Here is a 21,649-nt window from a genome sequence, read left to right as displayed (position 1 = left end):
AAGGTTTAGCTCATTGTAGTCTTTGTTTATTGTGCTACACAGTAGAGCCTACCACTTTCCACCTGAGCAAAGGCACAGCAATAACAATTGGTTAGCATCACGCAGGAAGCAACCATCCTTGTTAAATCACACACCAAGCATCAGTTTTGATATTTCGTTAAATGTCTGAGTCATCCAATTAGCCAGGTAAATACCCAGCAACTGTTTCACCAATGGTCCAAGGGTTGAAGCTGCAGCACAAAGCCACTGATATCCAGCTAATAGTTAAGAAATTCTATCTGCTAATAAAAAATAAAAAGTACCTAAGGAGGGACAAGATCAATGGTTAGGTATCTTGAGTCAGCAGCTAAGTCTTTGTTGGTGGAAAGTGAGGAAGAGAAAGGGAAAAAGAGAAAAAAAAAGAGACAAAAAAAAGAGAAAAACAGAAATAGAGTCAGAGCAAAACAAAGCGAGAGAGGAAGAGAAGAGACCAAAGAGAAAGACAAAACATTAGGGAGAGCAAAATAGAAAGTGCAAGAGAGGAAGAAAGAGTAAGTGCGAGATATAGAGAAAAAACAATGAAAGAAAGAGAAAAACAAAGGCCTAGAAATTTGATACCGGTAAAAACCTGTCAGTGCCACCGCGGGCTGGTGTTAACGGCCGCCGAAAATGGTGGCGCTGGCAGGACCGGTAAACTGGTGCTGGGGACTAATTAACATTAGCCCAGCGCTAAATTCACAGTGCAACGCCATCCTGGTGGCGTTTGTCCCGGCAGGAGGACCCAATGTAGCGTGGCTGTAGTGTCACTGCAGCCTGCTCTGAGAGTGAGCCTGTCATTTTCAGAAAGCAATTCGGTCTCTTAAAGGGGAACTGCCTTCTGAAATGATAAAAATAAAAATCATGTAAAAATAGGCAGTTTTTAGCCCTTGCAGCTCAATTGCCGTCTGGAAAAAAAAAGAACATTAAAAAGAATTCCCAAATGGGAGTCTTTAGCTCTTAAAGCTGAATTCCCTTCCACACCTAAATAAATGGGAAAAGTGCTTTAGCACTAACACAAATTGCTCAGGAAGGGGCACTCAGGGTCTCGCACGCAACACTCCAGCTTTGTGCAGGGAGGTCAACACTGCAAGAGAGGTCCTCTACCCATAGGGACCAGGAGGCGCTCCAGAAAGAACGATGCGGGACCACATCACCGAGGCCATTACTGACAGCAGTGTGACCCCCACCACCTGGTTCCAGTGCCCAAAGAAGCTTCACGACCTCAAACCAGTGGTCAAGGTCAGTGAATGCATCTTCAAAAGCCTACTAACTGCACCACTAGCCTCACACACTTCTCAATGCACGACTCCCCCCCCACTCCCAATTACTCACCTACCAACAATATCTACCAAACATAAGGTACAACTCCCATTCCTAGCTTTACCTCACCCCCTTGGAGGAGACGGTGCTGGCCATTCTTGGCAGGGGCATTGCTGAGCCCTTGGCCAGTGGCAGGGCTGAAAGGATACAAAATGCTGGTATCCTCATGCGTTATCCTCCTTCTCGCATGCACTCCTTGCTTTCCCACCCTCCCCTCACTACAACTCCAACCTTGTACCTTCCTCATTTCAAACACGCAGGAAATGCAGCCTGCCCAGCCAATGGTTGACCAAGGGGAGGAGATAGGGGGATGGGGGGAAGAAACAAGAACAAGAAGTCGAAGAAGTCTTTCTCTTCTGCGTCTTCCTCTTCTGTGCCCTCCTCTCCCTGAGTGGATGCTGTAAATCTGAAATAAAAGCATAAAGTGCTGGAAATACTCAGTAGGTTGAGCAGCATCTTGACCTGAGATGTGAACTCTGTTTCTCTCTCCACGGATGCTGCCTGACATACTGAGTATTTGCAGCATTTTCTGTCATCCCAGAGGCCTTCCTTTACCATCTGAGGCCTTGCAAGCATCCAGCAGCACTCCCTGCACACTTAAAAACTTTTAACATGTATTGCACCAAGCCACTACTTCAATAAAATATAAGGGGCTAAAAATTTAGCGCCCCGGAAAAATTAGCGCCCCCACGACGGAAATTGAGTGGTAGCACCCCAAGAGGGTAGCGGGGCACTACTAGAAGCGCCCCGCTACCCTCGGGACACTGTGAGGGAATATTGCAGCGCTACATGCCGCAGCGCAGGCCTTCCTCCCCTTCTTAAAGGGGAGGGGCCTTGTGCAGCGTGACCCGAGGCCCGGCTGGGCCCCTGGGGATCGAGAGTGCCGGCAAGAGAGCCCGGCACTCAAGAGAAGTGCCGGGCTCATGGAGCGCAGCCAGCATTCTGCGGGGGGGGGTGGTTAAGGAGGCCGGGGACGGGAATGGAGGTAGGTGCTGGCAGGCGGTCAGCAACAAAAATGGCCACCCCGCACCTCGCCTTTAAATAATACTTCCTTGGCCGCAGGTAGGCCCCCCTGACCCCGTCGGACATAGCGTCCGGCGGTAAGTCAGGGGGCGCTCCCGAAGATCGCGGCCGGGGCGCTACGCACGACGATGACGTCATCGCTCGCAGCGCAGCGCTACTGGTTACCGCCGCCGCTAACCTCCCGCTGAATTCCGTGGGAGGTGTTGGCAGCGCCGCGCCCGGGCGCTAGTTGCTTTGTGCCCCATTAGCGCCCTCTTAGGCGCTAACGGGAGGCGTAAAGCAACTGAATTTTTCCCCCCAAGAAATCCAATCTAAAAGCTTAAATGCAAACTTACCTGAAAGATGTGTGTATCTCTTTAAGAAGTGCTGACAGAGTCTCTGGCTGCGACTTTCCCTACCTCGGCGGGTCCGTGGCAAGCGACGTCGGTGATGGATCCTGTCCCCGCTGGTGTCTCCATCCCGGCCTCCGACATGACTTTCCCCTGACTGGGATTGTTAAGCCCGCCCAGCGAGTTTCCCGGCCAATTGAAGGAAGCGGGTCTGATGACATCATTTGATGACGCGTCATCAGCCGGTTTCCTTAAAGGACCATGCGCAAATTTACTTTGACATTTGTGCTGCCAGTGTTCTACAGCATTGAGGTGCTGCAAACACTGACAAGCACTGCACAGAGGTGCACGGCTGCACCCATGCTCTCCCATCACTCCCTGCATATGCTTATGGAGGGAGTCATAGCACGCAAGGAGGTTCTCTTCCCTTCCAATGGGCAGAAGAGACCTCCCCAGTAGACTAACGCAGCCTGGTTGCACATTGCACAGAAGGGCACAAGCAGGGATGTGGTCAGGAGGACCAGGCTGCAGTGGCGCAAACCTTTCAATGATCTCAGATCACGAAACGTTACTGCGAAGCCACACTCAACCTCATCCTGCTATGCCACTCATCACATCCCCATCACTCTGCACTCTGTCTTCCCTACCCTACTCCTGCACATCCTTACTTGCACCAACTTACCGTGCACCTCCACCCGTCCCTCTCTATCTACATTATCACTTCCCCATCTCACCAGCCACCCCTCACACTCGCCCTCATCCTAGTCCAATCATACCAACTAACAACACACAGGAGTAGCCAATGTTCACGTAAAGTTTCTGTTAATGTGCTGTCAAACATTGAAATCTTTATTTTCAACACTTTGCCTTCTTGGACAGATTTGTGTGCACCTTTGGAAGCAGCTTAGTGAGTTGCAGTGAATGGTGAAACATAATGGTACCGCCCGCAATGTTGCTGAGTGGGAAAGGAATGACTTGGGCATTGTAGGGATGCTTTATGTTGTTGGTGTGGGGTGGTGCCAACCTGGCACATCATGTGGCAGCCAGGGTGTGCAGCATCAAGTGAAGTAAATGTGGCCATGGTGACGGCATCCCTGGCATTCCAGGCAGCAATGTGGGCGGGTGCTGATGCCCTCTGTCCAGTGCAACATCAGGTGATTGCGGAGAAGGTTGGTGTGGTTGTTGGTGCTGCTGGTGTGCCTGGTGATGCTGGTGTTGGGGCTGATCATGGTGGGATTCTGAGGACCAAGGTGAGAGAGTATAAAGTGCACCCATGCTGATGGAATAGATAGCAGGTGAAGTAGAGATGACAGAAGCGATGAGTCAATGGTGGGAGAGGTAATGAGGTCAGACTGCATGGAGATTTGTGTAAAGACTTGCAGCATCCTGAATCTGTAGTGGAAATGCAGTTTAGAGATGCTAGTGCTTAAGGGAAGATGTCTCAATCAGCTGGGAGCTTTGAGTTGACATTTGAAGCTGTCAACTCATCAGCTGATTCAATGGCCACTGAACTCCCGCCTCAGCTGATGAGGTCTAGGCACAGTAGGAAACCGGTGGGAGACCTGTGAAAGTTAAAAAGCTGGGAAAAAAGCATTGTTAAGTGGATGTAAACGAGCCACTAATGATTTGAATTGTGTCCCCCGACGTTGCCTGTCCGGTCTGTTCAGCGCTGGAAGACCCGACATCGGGAAATGCAGGTGTGCGCGTTTTAACAGCGGGTTCCCGATCCACTGTCAATCATTTTAAATTTCACAGCTGACCCGCCACCAATTGGGTCTGCTGACCACCGGCTAAATTGTGGCCTCTGTCAGTCTGCTGAATGCTCGCTTTTCAGAGCGAGCTTAGGACCCAGCACTGAACTCAGCACTAAGGTTGAAGTTCGCAGAGGTGACATTAAGTCGGCGTTGACGTCACCCTCTCTTCATTTACATTTCCAGGGCCAGCGCTACCATCAGCAACTCTAAGGCCCTCACCAAAATGGCAGCTGCCGAGTCCTGCTCCAGAAAAGGGCGCTACCGTGGCGACCGCCATTTTTCACCAGGATAGCAGCGCAAATGGGTGGCGGTAAGTAGCCCAATTTCTGGGCCAAAGAAAATTAGGAGAGAGCAAGAGAAAGAATAAAAAAGGTGAAAGAAAAAGAGGGAGAGAGAATGAGAAAAATAAGAGAAAGAAAGCAAGAAATGAAAGAAAAGTTATAGAGGAAGTTATGACAAGAGAGCAGGACAATCTGCTTTTTCTTTTTCACTATAAGCAATATCACTGGAGACGACTGTGTAAAAAAAAAAATACATTTTACTAGTGCTATTTGTTGTGTGAAAATGCTGAAAGTTTTTCAAGCAGAAACCAATTTCTATGCTTATGCTTGCTGACCTTTGCTGTTTGTTCATGAATTCCTGCCAATCAGATGTCCAGAGCCTTGAATTTCCACAGGGGCTGTCCTGATGTCTTGCCCTAACTTGTAAAGCATCCCTTAAGACGATCATTTCACTATTTTCTAATTCCACCCACCCCCTAAGGTGCTGGACTGGCTTCCATGCTTTTTACATTACACTAACTAGTAACTCTCACTTATATTTAAGTAATCAACCAATTTCTTCAGCCTTTAGTTTAACCTTTTATTAAATTAAAGAGCTTTGTAACTGGACGATTAATTGTTAACCTGCTGATCCTGTTCGGCCTAAATTGGTATTTGCTTTTAATCTCTTGTGCATCAGTTGCCAGTGACATTGTGCTTTCTATATATGTATACTGTCTTGATTTGTTCTTTTTGTAGCAATGATAGCAGTCTGAACTTGGCAAATCAATTTTCTTTTCTCACTGCCTTACTATTACTTTCCTGTGAACTAGCTGTCTGATCGCCACACGACATTCTCAGATTTGCGCAGTCCTTTTACGTTTGGGTAGGAACACTGCAATATTTACAAGTTGGCCTCCTCTCCATGTCTGGAAGGTATAATAAGTCCACCCAATAAAAGGAGGCTAAAGAGCTAACCATTTTGATTATTTTTTCACAAGAGTACTAAGACCACTCTTCTGCTTACCCCTCAACTCTAAGGGCATACGATAAAAAGGTAGTGACTACTGATTTGTACATATTTTTATGTGAAGCATTTACTCCTCTTCCTGGCATACTCTCATGAAAAGACCAACAGTTACGAATGGTTATTAAATCACCAATTAAATGGATGTACAGCTCTTTTTTTCCTCTGCACCCCCATGCAGATGTTGCACTGGCTATTACTCTGTAACATACTACAGCATCTAATAAGTTCTCAATTACATTACCAACATTTTGCTAAATTACTAAAATGCTTGTGACTTGAGGGTTAATTGCTGACCTGCTGTATTATTAGAGCTTGATTTTCATAAATTAGTTTTTGCTTTCAATCCACTATACTAAAATTGATACGGACAGGCTGAGTGACTTAGGATGAAATGGGTAGTTTTTTGTGGCACCAAGGATGGACCTCATTGAGGTATTTTGATGAGTTGACCTTTAAAGGAGCAAACTGCACGAATTCCCAACTCAAAAATACTTACAATTTAATGTCAGCAGAATCCAGCTTTTTAAATAAATGTATCCCCCTTTATGCATTCTATTTCTTTCTCTTTAAAGTCCACCCTCCCACACTCAGGACATTGCCAATCGATTGGGCAAGCAACTAGTCAGCAGCTCAGAACAGCTTGGGATCACTCTCCCTCCTCTTATTCCTCCTTAGTAAAGTGAAAATTGTTCATACTGAGAACCTTGAATGCAAATCCTACCACTTTTTGGCACAGTGCACTGGAATCAAGGGTGGATCCCATCAAATGGTGTCACTACGTAACAATAATAACTTACTTATATAGTGACTATAATGTAGAAAAACACCAAGGCACTTCACAAAGGCATGAGGAAAAACAGGTGTCTTAAAGGAGAGGGAAGTGGAGGAGGAGGAGGTTTGAGGAGGAGGTTCTAGACAAATGAGTCTAAACGGCTGATGGCACAGCTGCTAATGATGGGGTGAAGGGAGGGTTCTATCAGGATACTGAGGTTAACCAGTCTGGTTCAGCCTGAGACATTAGCCAGAGAGGGGAAATCATAAAGTGCTTCACCGCCAACAATATACTTTTGAAGTGCAGTCACTGTTGTAATGTAGGAGAAGGTGCAGGAGGAGTTGGGGAAGAGGCCACTGTGTGACTTGGTGATAAAGGCCACACTACCATTGTGGTGGATTGGGCAGGGCAGGTGGTGGAAAGTATAACGAGGTGGGGAGGCTTTGGTAAGGGCAAGGTGTCACCACTGGTGTCCCAAGGTTTCGCTCAAAGCCAGGATGTCAATACAATCATCCACAATAAGGTCACGGATGGCAAAGACCTTGTTTGTAAGTGAGTAGACATTCTGGAGGCAAAGCAGAGAAAGTTACTGATAGTTGATCCACCGGCTGAGTCCATGGGGTGGTGGGTGGAGTGAGTGGGATGGAAAGGAGGTTAGTGCCCCAACTAGTACACTGGGTGGAAAAGTTAATGAGAGTGGAGAATGGGGCAGTTGGGGTTATTGTTCTTGAAGAGGCAGAAAAGCGTGCTATAAGGGGCCTGTCAGAGAATGCTGAGAGGGGAACAGAGGGTAACTGTGGGCTTGTTCAAGGGAAGTTCAAGCCTTTAAGTATAGAAAGTGAAAATAATGAACCTGTCAGTTTTCTTCATCCACTCAAGGAAAACTGCATTATCAGTTATCATTGCCGAGAACTGACTAAACTCTCTGCAATTGAGCTTAGCAACTTCAAATATCAGGAAGACAGACTGGTACTTGAATCTACAGCCTATTGGATTATAAAGTGAATGCAATTACTAATACATTAATCAGGGTCACAAGCTTACATATTTATTTTCAAGCAATTCTGAATGAGTCCAAGAAACAGATCAAGGCCAGTAAAAGAAACATCCTGTGACCTTTAAATTGAGTCGAAGAAAAAAACAAAGAAAAAACAGCGAATTGCTTAACAATTGAATCAAGAGCACTAGATGAGCCATATTGCAAATGATCAATTAGTGACTGATGAACATACTAAGCACGTACATGCACAATATGCAAATAAATGGTGCTTGTACATACATCGGTTTAGAGATTTGGACATAATTCCATCAACTGGAAAATCTATTGAAGATTGCACAGCAGCTGCATCAGACGACCTCATCCAGTTACTGGGAGGATTTGTTTACTCACAGTATATTTCTGACAGGCCAATGAGTCTTGCAATGATGTTAGTGATTGAGTCTGATAGATACCTAGCCACAGCATGCTACAAAACACTTCAATATCCAGCCTTATTAAACCTTCAAGCATGCCAGCACAATAGTTGTGCCAAATGTATGAAGTTCCTGATTGTTAAAAAGCAAGGAAAGAATAAAGGGAGAACTTTTTATTCAAAGTACTCCTTTTTATACAAGAAAATTATATTCTTGACAGATTTTTGTTTGACTTTAAAAAAAAGATTAATTTGTTTCCGCCATAGAGACCCTTGCGTATTATAAGTTCCTTTATCTATGTACATGACTTTTATCTCGCCTTTTTTTAAAGCCAAGAATACAAATGAAGATGGAAGGCAACATACAATGGGTTGTAAGTAGGGATGTGTAATTTAGCAGGAGTGGGAAAGTGGTTGTGGATCAGTAGAATTATGGCAGGTTTGGTTGCTTTGGGAAATGGTGTTCTATAATATGGTTGTATTGAAGGATAACTTCTCGGTCTCAAGAGTATTTAGAGGGAGATCATTGGGTCTGGGAATCTGAGGGAATGGGAAGCTCTGATCCAGGAGCACATGGAAGAGAGTCCAGGATCTGGTAGCATTGAGGAGGCAGAAGGCTTGGCAGCACGAAGGAGGAACCTGATGTCTGGGAGCACAGGGGTAGGATGTGCCACTATCTGGTGGGGGGCTGTGGGAGGCTGTGTATGTCAGCGTTGAAGGGGAAATGTGCACAGAAAAATATGGGTCAGTCCACACCTTGCTGTCAGGTACTCCAATGCCACGTTTCTGGTCTGAAACCAGTTTTAAGTGCAAAATGTGCTTTAACACTGTAGTTGCTGACTGTTTACTTATTCTATAGTTAATAGAGCTGTAACTAATTAGAATGTTTACTATCAGTTAATATGAAAGATAGACATAGGAAAAAGGAAATGTGCTTTTAATGACCTGCACGTTCCTTCCTTTTAACAAAAGATGAATTTGAACATTTTTTTCTACCTGTGATGATCCCATTTTTTTCCTGTGGTTCTTGCCAGCCGACTTTCAAAGAGGTATCAAGGATTTCAGTAAAACTCAAGTGCCCCACAGCTCCCGGTCCTATAGAAGTTTAAAATGAGAGAGTTAGAGATAGTGGCTGACTTGCTGTGTATGTAGTGGATAAATCACGAGGAGCAGCGGGTTCTGCAAAAAGTGCACTGCAGTACATCAGATCATATAATCCACAAATTCAAGGGGTTATGTATTCCCATATCACAAGGTGGTTTCAAATAAACCACTGCTTATGCAATCACTTATCCTGTTTATACTCGTAATGCAACCAGTAAGCACTTTCAGCACTGACCCTGGGGAGAAATAAAACTACTGCTGAAACCACAGCATGTGTGGCACAATAGATTCCACCATTGACTTTATTTTCCCTGCATCTTATAAGTGCTAGATTAAACCACAGAATAGTACGTTGTCAAGAATGATTTCTATATATAAACATTGAACTAAGGTTTGTGTTGCTGGAACTAGGTAACAGGCAGCCTGTAGTGTAGGGTTACCAGAGCTCAGTCCACCACAGAATGTCTGTGGGTTAATGATCCAGGAGTGCCTATCACATAAAGCTTTCTGCTGTATATTAATCTTTTTTTTTAAACTTTCCTTTAATAACCAGTTTGATTTAAACCAAATGATCCTATATGGGTGCTTGGTGAAAGTAATTTGTCTGGGATCTCGCTGCAGTTTTCAATTTATTTTTGCCCTTATATTTCCCTCACAAGCAAGATAAATCTTTCTGAACACATCCACTTCGACCGTCAGTTAAAACGCATGGTGTTTCAGGAATAGAGGGCAGCGTCAATGGCAAATGGACGTAAATCAAGAAAATGGACAAGAAAACTAAGCTTTGAGCTGCATTATTATAAAACAAAAATCAAAAAAGATAAATCACCTTTTGAAAAAATAATCAGTAAAACATGTAGGAGTTAGTAACAGGTATGATCATACAGATAGAGAGTTCAGGAACAAGGTGTACAAATCCCTGTTGTGTCCTAAGTGGGGAAAATAGCCTGAAGTAATGTAATGGAGAAAAGAAAAATACATGACTGAAATTCACAAGGTGCAAATGAAAGCAAAGGCAAAGGAACAGATCTCTCTGATTGCATGGATTTCCTCTTCAGAATTCTATTGCAGATACAAAGTGTGCACTAACAGCTGCAAGCAAAAATTATTACACTCATTTGCAAAACTCACAAAGCTGCAGCTTTAAGCTTATCAAGTTTTACATGCTCGAATGCTTGTCTTATCTGTCTGAACTAATAATTGTCTTTTAATTTTACCCAATTAATTGAATAGCAGAGTTCAAATATGGGACTCCTGTCATAATGCCAACTAGGGGCTGCGGTGTGTACAGCCCTAGGTGGCGGTGACAAGAAGCAGCGTCAGAACTCTAATTAGGAGAAATAATAGACCTTCCTCGATAGTCTCCTTACCTTCCAGACTAAGCTAACAGCACCATGCTGACCAGAATGTGCCAGGTTTGATTCCCAATCTGATGTGACAAATACAGAAATTTTGTCATACTAGGTTTGTATATATGCTTAAAAGCTGTGGCAATCCAGATCTAAAACAGATTCTATGGCCTCGATTTTAACTGACCCGTGGAGTCAGGATTGGAGGCATACAGGGGGTTAAAGCCCTGAATTCGGGGGTCCCGACACCATCCCACCCCAAACCCGCCTCCATGTAAGTTTCAAAGGAGGCGGGTACCCGCCCCGCACTGGGATCCGCCTACCCGAGGCGGGAAGGGATTAGTGACAATTAACTGCCTGTTAACAGGCAGTTTTTAGCCTAATCCCTATTTTAAAGCTTGAAGTGTGGAATTCCCGACGGCTCCAAACCACGCCAAGTTAGGAGTTGGGCCATCGGGTTGAAGGACTTGGAGGGGTCGAGATGTCGGTGTTGAGATGTCGGTGTTCAGGTGAGTGATGGGTGCATGAGTGCAAAGGTAAGTGTGTTTGGTGTGTCTAAAGTGTGTAAAGAAATTTAAATTACCTGTACTTACCTTTTTAGCCTTCCTTCCTCTAGGTTTCGGGAGTCCATCATCTAACTGGCACAAAAAGCAGAATGGCTGCGAACTGTCAAAAGTGACAGCCTGCAGCTTACTGTGCCGGAGAGATTTCTAACTGAGTCTGTGTAGAAGGACTCAGGTTAGAAGTAAGACTGTCAGTGTTTAACAGCTTCAAACAGCTGTGAAACACTGATATTTCATCTGTCAAAACGTCTTGACAGATGAAATTTCAGTCTGTGACGTCACCTGTTGCCGGGTGGCCCTTAATTGGCCTGCTGAGCCCACTGGGCGGGCTTAACAAGGTCAATCAAGGGAAAATCACGTGGACTGGCCGCATCTCGATGGAGGCGGGGCTACAACCCTGAAAGTTATAGTCCCGCCTCCTTCCCGACTTCTGAGTGAAAATCGCCCCCTATATGTTTTCTTAAATTTGAAATGACTGTTGAGATGAGTTGTCTGCCTTATGGCTATTTAACCTATGGCTCTAGATGTGAATACGAGTGTCCATTTTGGATTATGGTGAGCTGAGTAGTGGATATGCCAGAAGGTGCTGCAATTCTTTGGCAACATGTTAAGCCAACTAAGTTTCCAGATAACTTGTACTCATTTCCCCATTAGCATTCCATGGAGTCCTTTATGTGATATTGTCGTCTAGGCATAAGCTGTTGTCATACTGTACTTAGCAGGACTCGAGGGTTGCTGGTTGGCAACCCCACAGTAAACTTGGCAGATTCGGTACGGGTGACTGCCATGAAGATCCACCAAAAAATCCAGCTCCCAGTGGCCAGCTTTAGAAAACCACCTGGAGTAGCTGCCATCTGTGTGAAACATGCATGTTGGCAACCAGCAATCTTGGTACCCCACTAAATGGAATATAAAGGCAGCTTTAGGGAAATACTGAGAACCTGCATTATTGTCATATGACAGAATGGTGTTGTTACCTTGATCTTCAAAAGGAATTATTAAGAGTATATATCTGTGATAATGCAAGTGTTACTGGATTTCTGAAGGATTTTCAGTATAAAGAACACCAAGAATATATATTTAATGGGAAACCCCCTACCAGAGGAATACAGCAAGATATTGCATTATTCTGAAAAACTGTTCAATTTTAAAATAGATGCTGTAGTAGGGTTGGTGAGAGCTATGAAGAGACTGTCTGTATTTGTTTCTTTACTTTAAACTACTGTCTGTTATATATAGCATAGCCTTAAAAACCCGTGTGACCGCTCCGCCAGTGTTATACCTATATTTAAGAAGGGAGAGAGAACATGTCCAGGGCACTATAGACCAGTCAGCTTAACAATGATGGTAGGAAAAATAATAGAATCGCTACTAAAGCAGAAAATAGAAAAAAAATCTAGAAACCAAAAATATAATAATGAATAGTCAGCATGGATTTCAAAAGGGAAACTCTTGCTTGACCAACCTCATTGAATTCTTTGAAGAAGTAACAGAGAGTAGACAAGGTTAATGCAGTAGATGTAATTTATCTAGATTTCCAAAAGGCCTTCGATAAGGTACCGCATAATCGACCACTGAATAAGGTCAGAGCATGTGGAGTCAGAGGACAAGTAGTAGAATGGATAGCTAGCTGGCTGCAAGACAGAAAGCAGAGAGTAGGGGTAAAGACTAGCTATTCAGAGTGGCAGAAGGTGGAAAGTGGGGTCCCACAAGGATCAGTGCTGGGACCACTGTTGTTCACAATTTATATTAATGAGTTAGACTTTGGAATCAAAAACACAATTTCTAAATTTGCAGATGACACCAAACTATGGGGCATAGTCAATACTGAGGAGGACTGCAACAAATTACAAGACATTAATAAACTTGCAGAATGGGCATATAATTTGGATATGAATTTCAACATAAATGTGAGGTTTTTCATGTTGGTAAGAAAAATAAGGAGGCCACATATTACTTGGAAAGTAAGAATCTAAATGGGGTATAGGAGCAAAGAAAGGGTAGTACAAATACAGAAATCACAAAGTATCGACACAGGTTAATATGGCCATAAAAAAGGCAAACCAAGCACTAGGATTTATTTCTAGAGGGATAGAATTGAAAAGTAGAGAAGTTATGCTAAACTTGTAAGGAACCTTGGTTAGACCACACTTGGAGTACTGTGTGCAATTCTGGTTGGCATATTATAGAACGGATATAGAGGCACTGGCGAGGGTGCATAGAATCATAGAATGGTTACAGCACGGAACAAGGCCATTCGGCCCATCGAGCCCGTGCCGATTCTCAGCTAGTCCCACTCCCCTGTCCTTTCCCCGTAGCCCTGCAATTTTTTTTCTTTCAGATACTTATCCAACTCCCTTTTGAAAGATAAGATTGAGTCTGCCTCCATCACCCTTTCAGACAGTGCATTCCAGATCTTAACCACTCGCTGCATAAAAAAGGGTTTTCTTACATCGCCTTTGGTTCTTTTGCCAAACACCTTGTCATAAATTGCAACTTCTACAAGAAGTAACTCAGGAAGTACTACTGGACGGCCAGCTGAGGGCGCCGTCTGAGGAGTATAAATACTCGGGCGTGGGCCCAACTTGGCCAGAGACAATCTGAAAACAGGAAGCTAGTGACTACTAACTAGACCTCCATGTTTTGTTACAAGTCGATTAAAGCCTTGCTTTATGTTCAACCAAGTGCGTAGTGAGTCTTTATTACATCACACCTTAAATCTGTGTCCTCTGGTTCTCGACCCTTCTGCCAATGGGAACAGTTTCTCTCTACCTACTCTGTCCAGACCCCTCATGATTCTGAACACCTCTATCAAATCTCCTCTCAATCTTCTCTGCTTCAAGGAAAACAACCCCAGCTTCTCCAGTCTATCAATGTAACTGAAGTCTCTCATTCCTGGAATCATTCTCATAAATCTTTTCTGCACCTTCTCTAAGGCCTTCACATCCTTCCTAAAGTACTCCAGCTGGGGCCGAACCAGTGTTTTATACAGGCTCATCATAATTTCCACACTTTTGTACTCTATGCCTCTATTTATGAAGCCCAGGATCCCGTAAGCCTTTTTAACTGCTTTCTCAACCTGCCCTGCCACCTTCAACGATGTGTGTACATATACCCCAGGTCTCTCTGTTCATGCACCCCCTTTAGGATTGTACCATTTAGTTTATATGTCCTCTCCCCATTCTTTCTACCAAAATGTGTCACTTCACACTTTTCTGCGTTAAATTTCATCTGCCATGTGTCTGCCCATTTCACCAGCCTGTTTATGTCTTCCTTAAGTCTATCACTCTCCTCCTCACTGTTCACTATACTTCCAAGTTTTGTGTCATCTGCAAATTTTGATATTGTGCTCTGTACACCCATGTCCAAGTCATTAATATATATCAGGAAAAGCAGTGGTCTTAGAACCGACCTCTGGGGAACACCACTGTATACCTTCCTCCAGTCCGATAAACAACTGTTCACCACTACTCTCAGTTTCCTGCCACTTAGCCAATTCCGTATCCATGCAGCCACTGTCCCTTTTATTCCAATGGCCTCAACTTTGCTGGCGAGCCCATTATGTGGCACTTTGTCGAACGCCTTTTGGAAATCTATGTACTGTACACTACGTCAACCGCATTATCCTCATCAACCCTCTCTGTTACCTCATCAAAAAACTTGATCAAGTTGGTTAAACACAATTTGCCTTTATCAAATCCGTGCTGGCTTTCCTTAATTAATCCACACTTGTCCAAGTGACTGTTAATTTTGTCCCCGATTACTGTTTCTAAAAGTTTCCCCATTACCGAGGTTAAACTGACTGGCCTGTAGTTGCTGGGTTTATCTTTACACCCTTTTTTGAACAATGGCGTAACATTTGCAATTTTCCAGTCCTCTGACACCACCCCCGTATCTATGGAGGATTGGAATATTATGGCCAGTACCTTTGCAATTTCCGCCCTCAATATCCTAGGATGCATCCCATCTGCTCCTGGTGACTTATCTACTTTAAGTACAGCCAGCCTTTCTAATATCTCTTCTTAATCAATTTTTATACTATCAAGTGCCTCCACTACCTCCTCCTTCACTATGTCTATGGCAGCATCCTCTTCCTTGGTGAAGACAGATGCAAAGTATTCATTTAGTACCTCAACCATACTCTCTGCCTCCATGCATATGTCTCCTTTTTGGTCCCTAATCGGCCCCACCCCTCCTCTTACTATTTATATGCCTATGGAAGACTTTTGGATTACCTTTTATGTTGGCTGCCATTCTACCTCTCTTTGCCCCTCTTATTTTCTTTTTCACTTCTCCTCTGGCCTTTCTGTATATAGCCTGATTCTCAGATGTATTTGCAACCTGACATCTGTCATACGCGCTCTTTTTCTGCTTCATCATATTGGCTATCTGTTTTGTATCCAGGGAGCTCTGACTTTAGTTCCCCCACCTTTCCCCCTTGTGGGAATATACCTCGACTGTATTCAAACTATTTCCTCTTTAAAGGCAGCCCATTGTTCCACTACAGTTTTGCCTGCCAATCTTTGATTCCAGTTTACCCGGACCAGATCCATTCTCATCCGACTGAAATTGGCCTTCCCCCAGTTAAACATTCTTACTCTAGAATGCTCCCTGTCCTTTTCAATAGCTAATCTAAACCTTATGATACTATGATCACTGTTCCCTAAATGTTCACCTACTGACACTTGCTCCACTTGACCTACCTCATTTTCCAGAACCAGATCCAGCAATGACTCCTTCCTCGTTGGGCCGGAAACATACTGATCAAGAAAGTTCTCCTGAATACACTTCAGAAATTCTTCCCCTTCTCTGCCCTTTACACTATTACAATCCCAGTCTATATTAGGATAGTCCCCCAATAATACTACTCTATAGCTCTTGCACATTTCTGTAATTTCTCTGCAAATTTGCTCCTCCATATCTTTCCCACTATTTGGTGGTCTATAGAATACACCTAGTAGTGTAATGGCACCTCTATTATGTCTTAACTCTAGCCATATAGATTCTGTCCTTGACCCCTCCAGGACATCCTCCCTCTCCAGCACTGTAACATTCTCCTTAACCAATACTGCCACACAACCTCCTATCTTTCCTTCCCTATCTTTCCTGAACACCTTATAACCAGGAATATTTAATACCCAATCCTGCCCTTTATTGAACCAGGTCTCAGTTATTGCCACAACATCATATTCCCATGTGGCTATTTGTGCCTGCAGCTCACTTACTTTGTTTACTACGCTTCGTGCGTTCACATATACACTGTAAACCTATCTTAGACCATCCTGTATTCTCTCTTAGTTGGACCCCACCTAATACCGTACTATTTCTTACTTTAGTGCTCTCTGCCTCTCCCAATCCTTTGAGCACTTTATTTCCCCTTTCTAATGTTACATCATGGTGCCCATCCCCTGCCAAATTAGTTTAAACCCTCCCCAACAGCACTAGCAAATCTCCCCACGAGGATATTGGTTCCAGCCCTGTTGAGGTGCAACCCGTCTGGCCTGTACAGGTCACCTCCCCCAGAACTGGTCCCAATGTCCCAGGAATTTGAAGCCCTCTCTCCTGCACCATCTCTCCAGCCACACATTCATCTGCTCTATCCTCCTATTTCTATATTGACTTGCGCGTGGCACCGGGAGTAATCCGGAGATTACTACCTTTGAGGTCCTGTTTTTTAATCTCTTTTCTAGCTCCCTAAAATCTGCCTGCAGGACCTCATCCCTCTTTCTATCTATGTCGTTGGTACCAATATGGACCACGACTTCTGGCTGTTCACCTTCCCCCCTCAGAATATTCTGCAGTCCCTCGGCTACATCCTTAACCTTGGCACCAGGGAGGCAACATGCCATCCTAGAGTCACGTCTGCTGCTGGAGAAACGCCTGTCTGCTCCTCTAACTATTGAATCCCCTACCACTATTGCTCTCCCACTCTTCTTCCTCCCCCCCCCCTATACAGCTGCTGCCGCGGACTTGGCTCTGGCTGTACTCCCCAGAGGAACCATTGCCCTCACCAGTACTCAGAACCGAATACCGGTTGGAGAGCGAGATGTACTCAGGGGACTCCTGCACTACCTGCCTGGTCCTCCTTTTCTGTCTGGCGGTCACCATTCCCTGTCTGCCAGCGCACTCCTTATCTGTGGGGTGACCACCTCCTGAAACGTGCTATCCACGAAGCTCTCAGCCTCACGGATGCACCGCAGTGACGCCAGCTGCTGCTCAAGCTCCGAAACCCGGAGCTTGAGCTCCTCCAGCTGACGACACCTCTTGCACACGTGGTTGTCCAGGACACGGGAAGCGTCCTGGATTTCCCACATGGCACAGGATGTGCATTCCGCGGGACTGAGCTGCCCTGCCATGCCTCTATTTAATAGACTATTAACTGACTTACAGAAACTTAAGGCTAAGATGTATCTGATTCAAGTTATTAATATAATATGTTACTAATTTAATATAGTATTAACTGTTACTAATCTCCAAGTTTCTGCTTAATTCCTAGACAGCTATTTAACCCCGGCCCCTAACTTTAAGAGCAAAAAAAACACCCAATGTGACCTTTACCAACCAATCAGGTGCAAAAAAGATTTACAAGGATGATACCAGAACTGCAAGGTTGTACCTATTAGGAAAGGATGTACAGGCTGGGTCTCTTTTCTTTTCAAAAGAGAAGGCTGAGGGGATGACCTGATAGAGGTCTTTAAAATTATGAAAGGTTTTACATAGGATATACTGCACAGAAACAGGCCATTCAGCCCAACCAGTCCATGCCGGCGTTTATGTTCCACACGAGCCTCCTCCCGTTTTTCCTCATCTAAATCTATCAGCGTAACCCTCTATTCCCTTCTCCCTCATATACTTGTCCAGCCTCCCCTTAAATGTATCTATACTATTCGCTTCAACCACTCCCTGTGGTAGCGAGTTCCACATTCTCACCACTCTTTGGGTAAAGAGGTTTCTTCTGAATTCCCTATTGGATTTCTTGGTGACCATCTTATATTGATGGTCTCTAGTTATGTTCTTCCCCACAAGTGGAAACACTCTCTCTGTATCTACTCTATCAAAACCTTTCAGAATTTTAAAGACCTCTATTAGGTCACCACTCAGCCTTCTTTTTTCAAGAGAAAAGAGACCCAGCCTGTTCATCCTTTCCTGATATGTATACCCTCTCATTTCTGGTATCATCCTTTTAAATCTTCTCTGCACCCTCTCCAGTGCCTCTATATCCTTTTTATAATATGGTGACCAGAACTGCATGCAGTACTCCAAGTGTGGTCTAACCAAGGTTCGATACAGGTTTAGCATAACTTCCCTACTTTTCAATTCTATCCTTCTAGAAATAAACACTAGTGCTTGGTTTGCTTTTTTTATGGTCTTGCTAACCTGTAACGCAACTTTTAGTGATTTGTGTATTTGTATTCCGAGATCCCTTTGTTTCTCTACCCCACCTAGACTCACACCCTCCAAGTGATAAGTGACCTCCCTATTCTTCCTACCAAAATGTAATCACTCACATTTATCTGTGTTGAAAGAGGAGATAGAGTGTTTGCCATCAATATAAGGTAGTCACCAAGAAATCCAATAGGGAATACAGAAGAAACTTCTTTACCCAGAGAGTGGTGAGAATGTGGAACTCGCTACCACAGGGAGTAGTTGAGGCGAATAGTATAATGCATTTAAGAGGAAGCTAGATCAGCATATGAGGGAGAAGGGAATAGAGTTAGATGAGGAAGGATGGGAGGAGGCTCGAGTGGAGCATAAACGGCGGCATGGACTGGTTGGGCCGAATGGCCTGTTTCTGTCCTGTATATTCTATGTAATTCTAAGTGCCGGGGAGCATCCACCAGGGTCCTTCGCTCCTGACCCTAGCAAAGTATCCAGGGTAATTCGCACATCATGGGTGCCTGCCAGCAGAGGGAGGGTAGAAAAGGCAGCCTTGGCCAGCTGCACAAATAAATGTTTTTTTTAAATTTGTTTATGGCATGCGGACATCGCTGGCAAGGCCAGCATTTATTGCCCATCCCTATTTGACCTTGAGAAGGTGGTGGTGAGCCGTCTTCTTGAAGGGAGGGAGTTCCAGGATTTTGACCCAGCGACGATGAAGGATTGGCGATATACTTCTAAGTCAGGATGGTGTGTGACTTGGAGGGGAACTTGGAGGTGGTGGTGTTCCCATGCGTCTGCTGCCCTTGTCCTTCTAGGTGGAGGTGGAAGAGGTCGCGGGTTTGGGAGGTGCTGTCGAAGAAGCCTTGGCGAGTTGCTGCAGTGCATCTTGTAGATGGTACACACTGCAGCCATGATATGCCGGTGGTGGAGGGAGTGAATGTTTGAGGTGTTGGATGGGGTGCCAATCAAGCGGGCTGCTTTGTCCTGGACTGAAGCCACCAGTTCAAAAACTTTTTCTGCTGGCCCCACCAGCTCCTTTGAGAAGGGGGTGGAATAAACAAAGAAGGTTCCTGGACCCCAAGGTGCGCTGCAGATCTGCAGGGCAGAGGGTTGGTACATCTTATTGAGCCTAACGATCTGGCTGTTTGTCATAATCCAGACCGAGATCAAGGAAATTCCAAGACCCCCCCTTCCAGACCTGCCCTCCTCTGATGACGGGCAATGTTTGAGGAGGGCAGATGCCCTTGAAAACCAACAGTGAAGGCCTTAGTCTGCACTCTTGATGGACTTGTGCCAGAGTGCGCTGCCAGCGTTGTGGATTTTAGGCTCTATGTCTAGAATTTTTTGCTTTGTATATTTGCTATAAAGAAATTTGATTAGTTGTTCTACAAAACTGGCTTAGTGTGTTATATTTTCTGCCAAATTACAGACTGAAGACATTGGGGAATCCTACATAAATCCCAGTATGCAAATTACCATAATTAGAGTTAATTGCTAGGGCTGGGCTACGCTATCTGTGCAGGACAGGAAGCAAAAGAGCAGATCACGATAACAGAAAAAGTGAAGGGACATAACTTACTTATAGAAACTGTTGCAGGTTGTTTGAATGAGAAAATGATATTTAAGAAATCAGAATTGTAACAAATGAGTTAGCTCATTTCAGCCAGGGCAGCATTTGGGTGCTACAACTGGACTCAGTACTCCTGTGCAGAGGATGAGAGGCAGGGTGGGGGGTGGGGGGTGCTGCAGTGGCAGTGAGGGAGTTCACATTTCTGATTGCTATCCATTGAATCCCTGCTGGAAAGTGCACGCATGTAGATGTCAGATAAGAACTGGATCAGGCTGGGGTGTGACCCCTCCCTTATGGTTAAACTCACTATCTAGGCTCGCACAGCAAGAATTGTTACTTTTGCAAGAATTAGAATGATTATACTTCAAAGCAACTTTATTGGCTGTGAAATGCTTTGGGATGTCCTGGGGATGTGAAAGGTGTTATATAAATGCAACTTTTTTCTTTCTTAAATGGATGTAGCATCCTGGAATACATGCATTCCCAATGAAGCTTCACTATTTCCGTGGGAGTTTCGTAAGATAAGTAATGAGAATTCTCAAATAGTTGTCGAATTTGATAATCTGTGACTGACAGTAGCAAGCATTCTTTTGTCATGCTTTGTCAACGTTTTGTGCGCAACTCATCAAGACAGGCTACAAGAGGAGGAGGTAATGCAAATCCTGGGAATTCACTCAGCTAATGATGTAGGGGTGGAGTGGTGGGATGGCCTGCACCCACAGATGGCTTGTGCTGATTAAGTTGGCCAAAGATCAGCAGCGCTTTCTCTGTTTTGAGGCTCATTCGTTGACAACCCTTACATGTGCCTAACAGGAGGGGAAAAGTGGGCAGCAGGAAATGTTACATTTCTTATTCTTTTTATTTGATGGAAGCCAGAAGTAAGAAAGATGCTGCAGAGAGAGAAGGAACCAATGGCAGAATCTTCAACATCTGGTACTGCCTGCAGAAATTGGCTCACTCCATCATGAACCCTATCATTTGCAATCGCCAGCACATATAGGTTGACTTAGGTGATATAGACAGTCTAGATGAGGAAGTGACAGTGTGATTTGAAACTCACAAGAAAGCCAGAGGATGAGGGATCAGAGATGAAGCATAATGTACTTGAGCAGAGGTTTAGGAGATGTCAGACCCTGGCTGTTCAGCATTTGGATGATGATCACAGGAATCCTGCCAAATGCTTGTAGAGCATCAGAACTATATGAAGGCACTGCAAAGGCTCTCCGCAGATGGCAGCAAAATCAGATGCCATCCTTTGGAGCACTATTAGCCAGAGCTCCTCTAAAATGCAGAGTATCCTGAAGCGACTGGCAGTACCAAGAACTTCTGCACTCGTCCAATAGATCACAGAGGCCTCCTGATAGATAACTCCGTGGATATATTGAGGAATGATCTTCTGGAACTATACACCCTTGTGGTTGGTTATCTATACAAGGGTCTAGATATTCTGTAGTGCTGCCTTATCAGCTTGGCTTTTCACATTGCCTGTTTCTCCTCCTCTTCCAAGAAATAAATCATAAAGAGGGGAATCCCCATGGGGAAAATATTTTGCAGGCTTCCCATTCACTTTGAGAAAGTTTGCAAACAAGAAACAGTCTTGAGAGAGACTTTTAAATGAAGCTGGGAGCCTCAGAAATGAAGAGCAAACAAATTTTGACTAAACACCAATCCAAAGTAAATTTATGACTTTCTATCTAAAAGTACAATGAAACATAGCAATTCACTTTTAAGATTCCAGCATCAATGTTTCTCATTTGCTATTCTA

At 44.4% G+C, this 21,649-nt stretch overlaps 1 protein-coding gene across 2 annotated transcripts in view; it reads right to left on the bottom strand.

Annotated features, from left to right (window-relative positions):
• The window catches only part of sdk1a (sidekick cell adhesion molecule 1a), an 897,759-nt gene that overhangs the window by 189,029 nt on the left and 687,081 nt on the right, over positions 1 to 21,649 (bottom strand). For both annotated transcript variants that reach the window (XM_086000285.1, XM_086000286.1), the window contains one exon: positions 8,915 to 9,013. In XM_086000285.1, the coding sequence (XP_085856411.1) occupies positions 8,915 to 9,013 (99 nt within the window). The remainder of the gene's footprint in view (positions 1 to 8,914; positions 9,014 to 21,649) is intronic.

The sequence above is a fragment of the Somniosus microcephalus genome, chromosome 11, assembly GCF_052327205.1.
Source record: "Somniosus microcephalus isolate GS21.2 chromosome 11, FLI_Smic_1.0, whole genome shotgun sequence".
Taxonomy (NCBI): Eukaryota; Metazoa; Chordata; class Chondrichthyes; order Squaliformes; family Somniosidae; genus Somniosus; species Somniosus microcephalus.
This window is presented reverse-complemented; position numbering and strand designations above follow the sequence as displayed.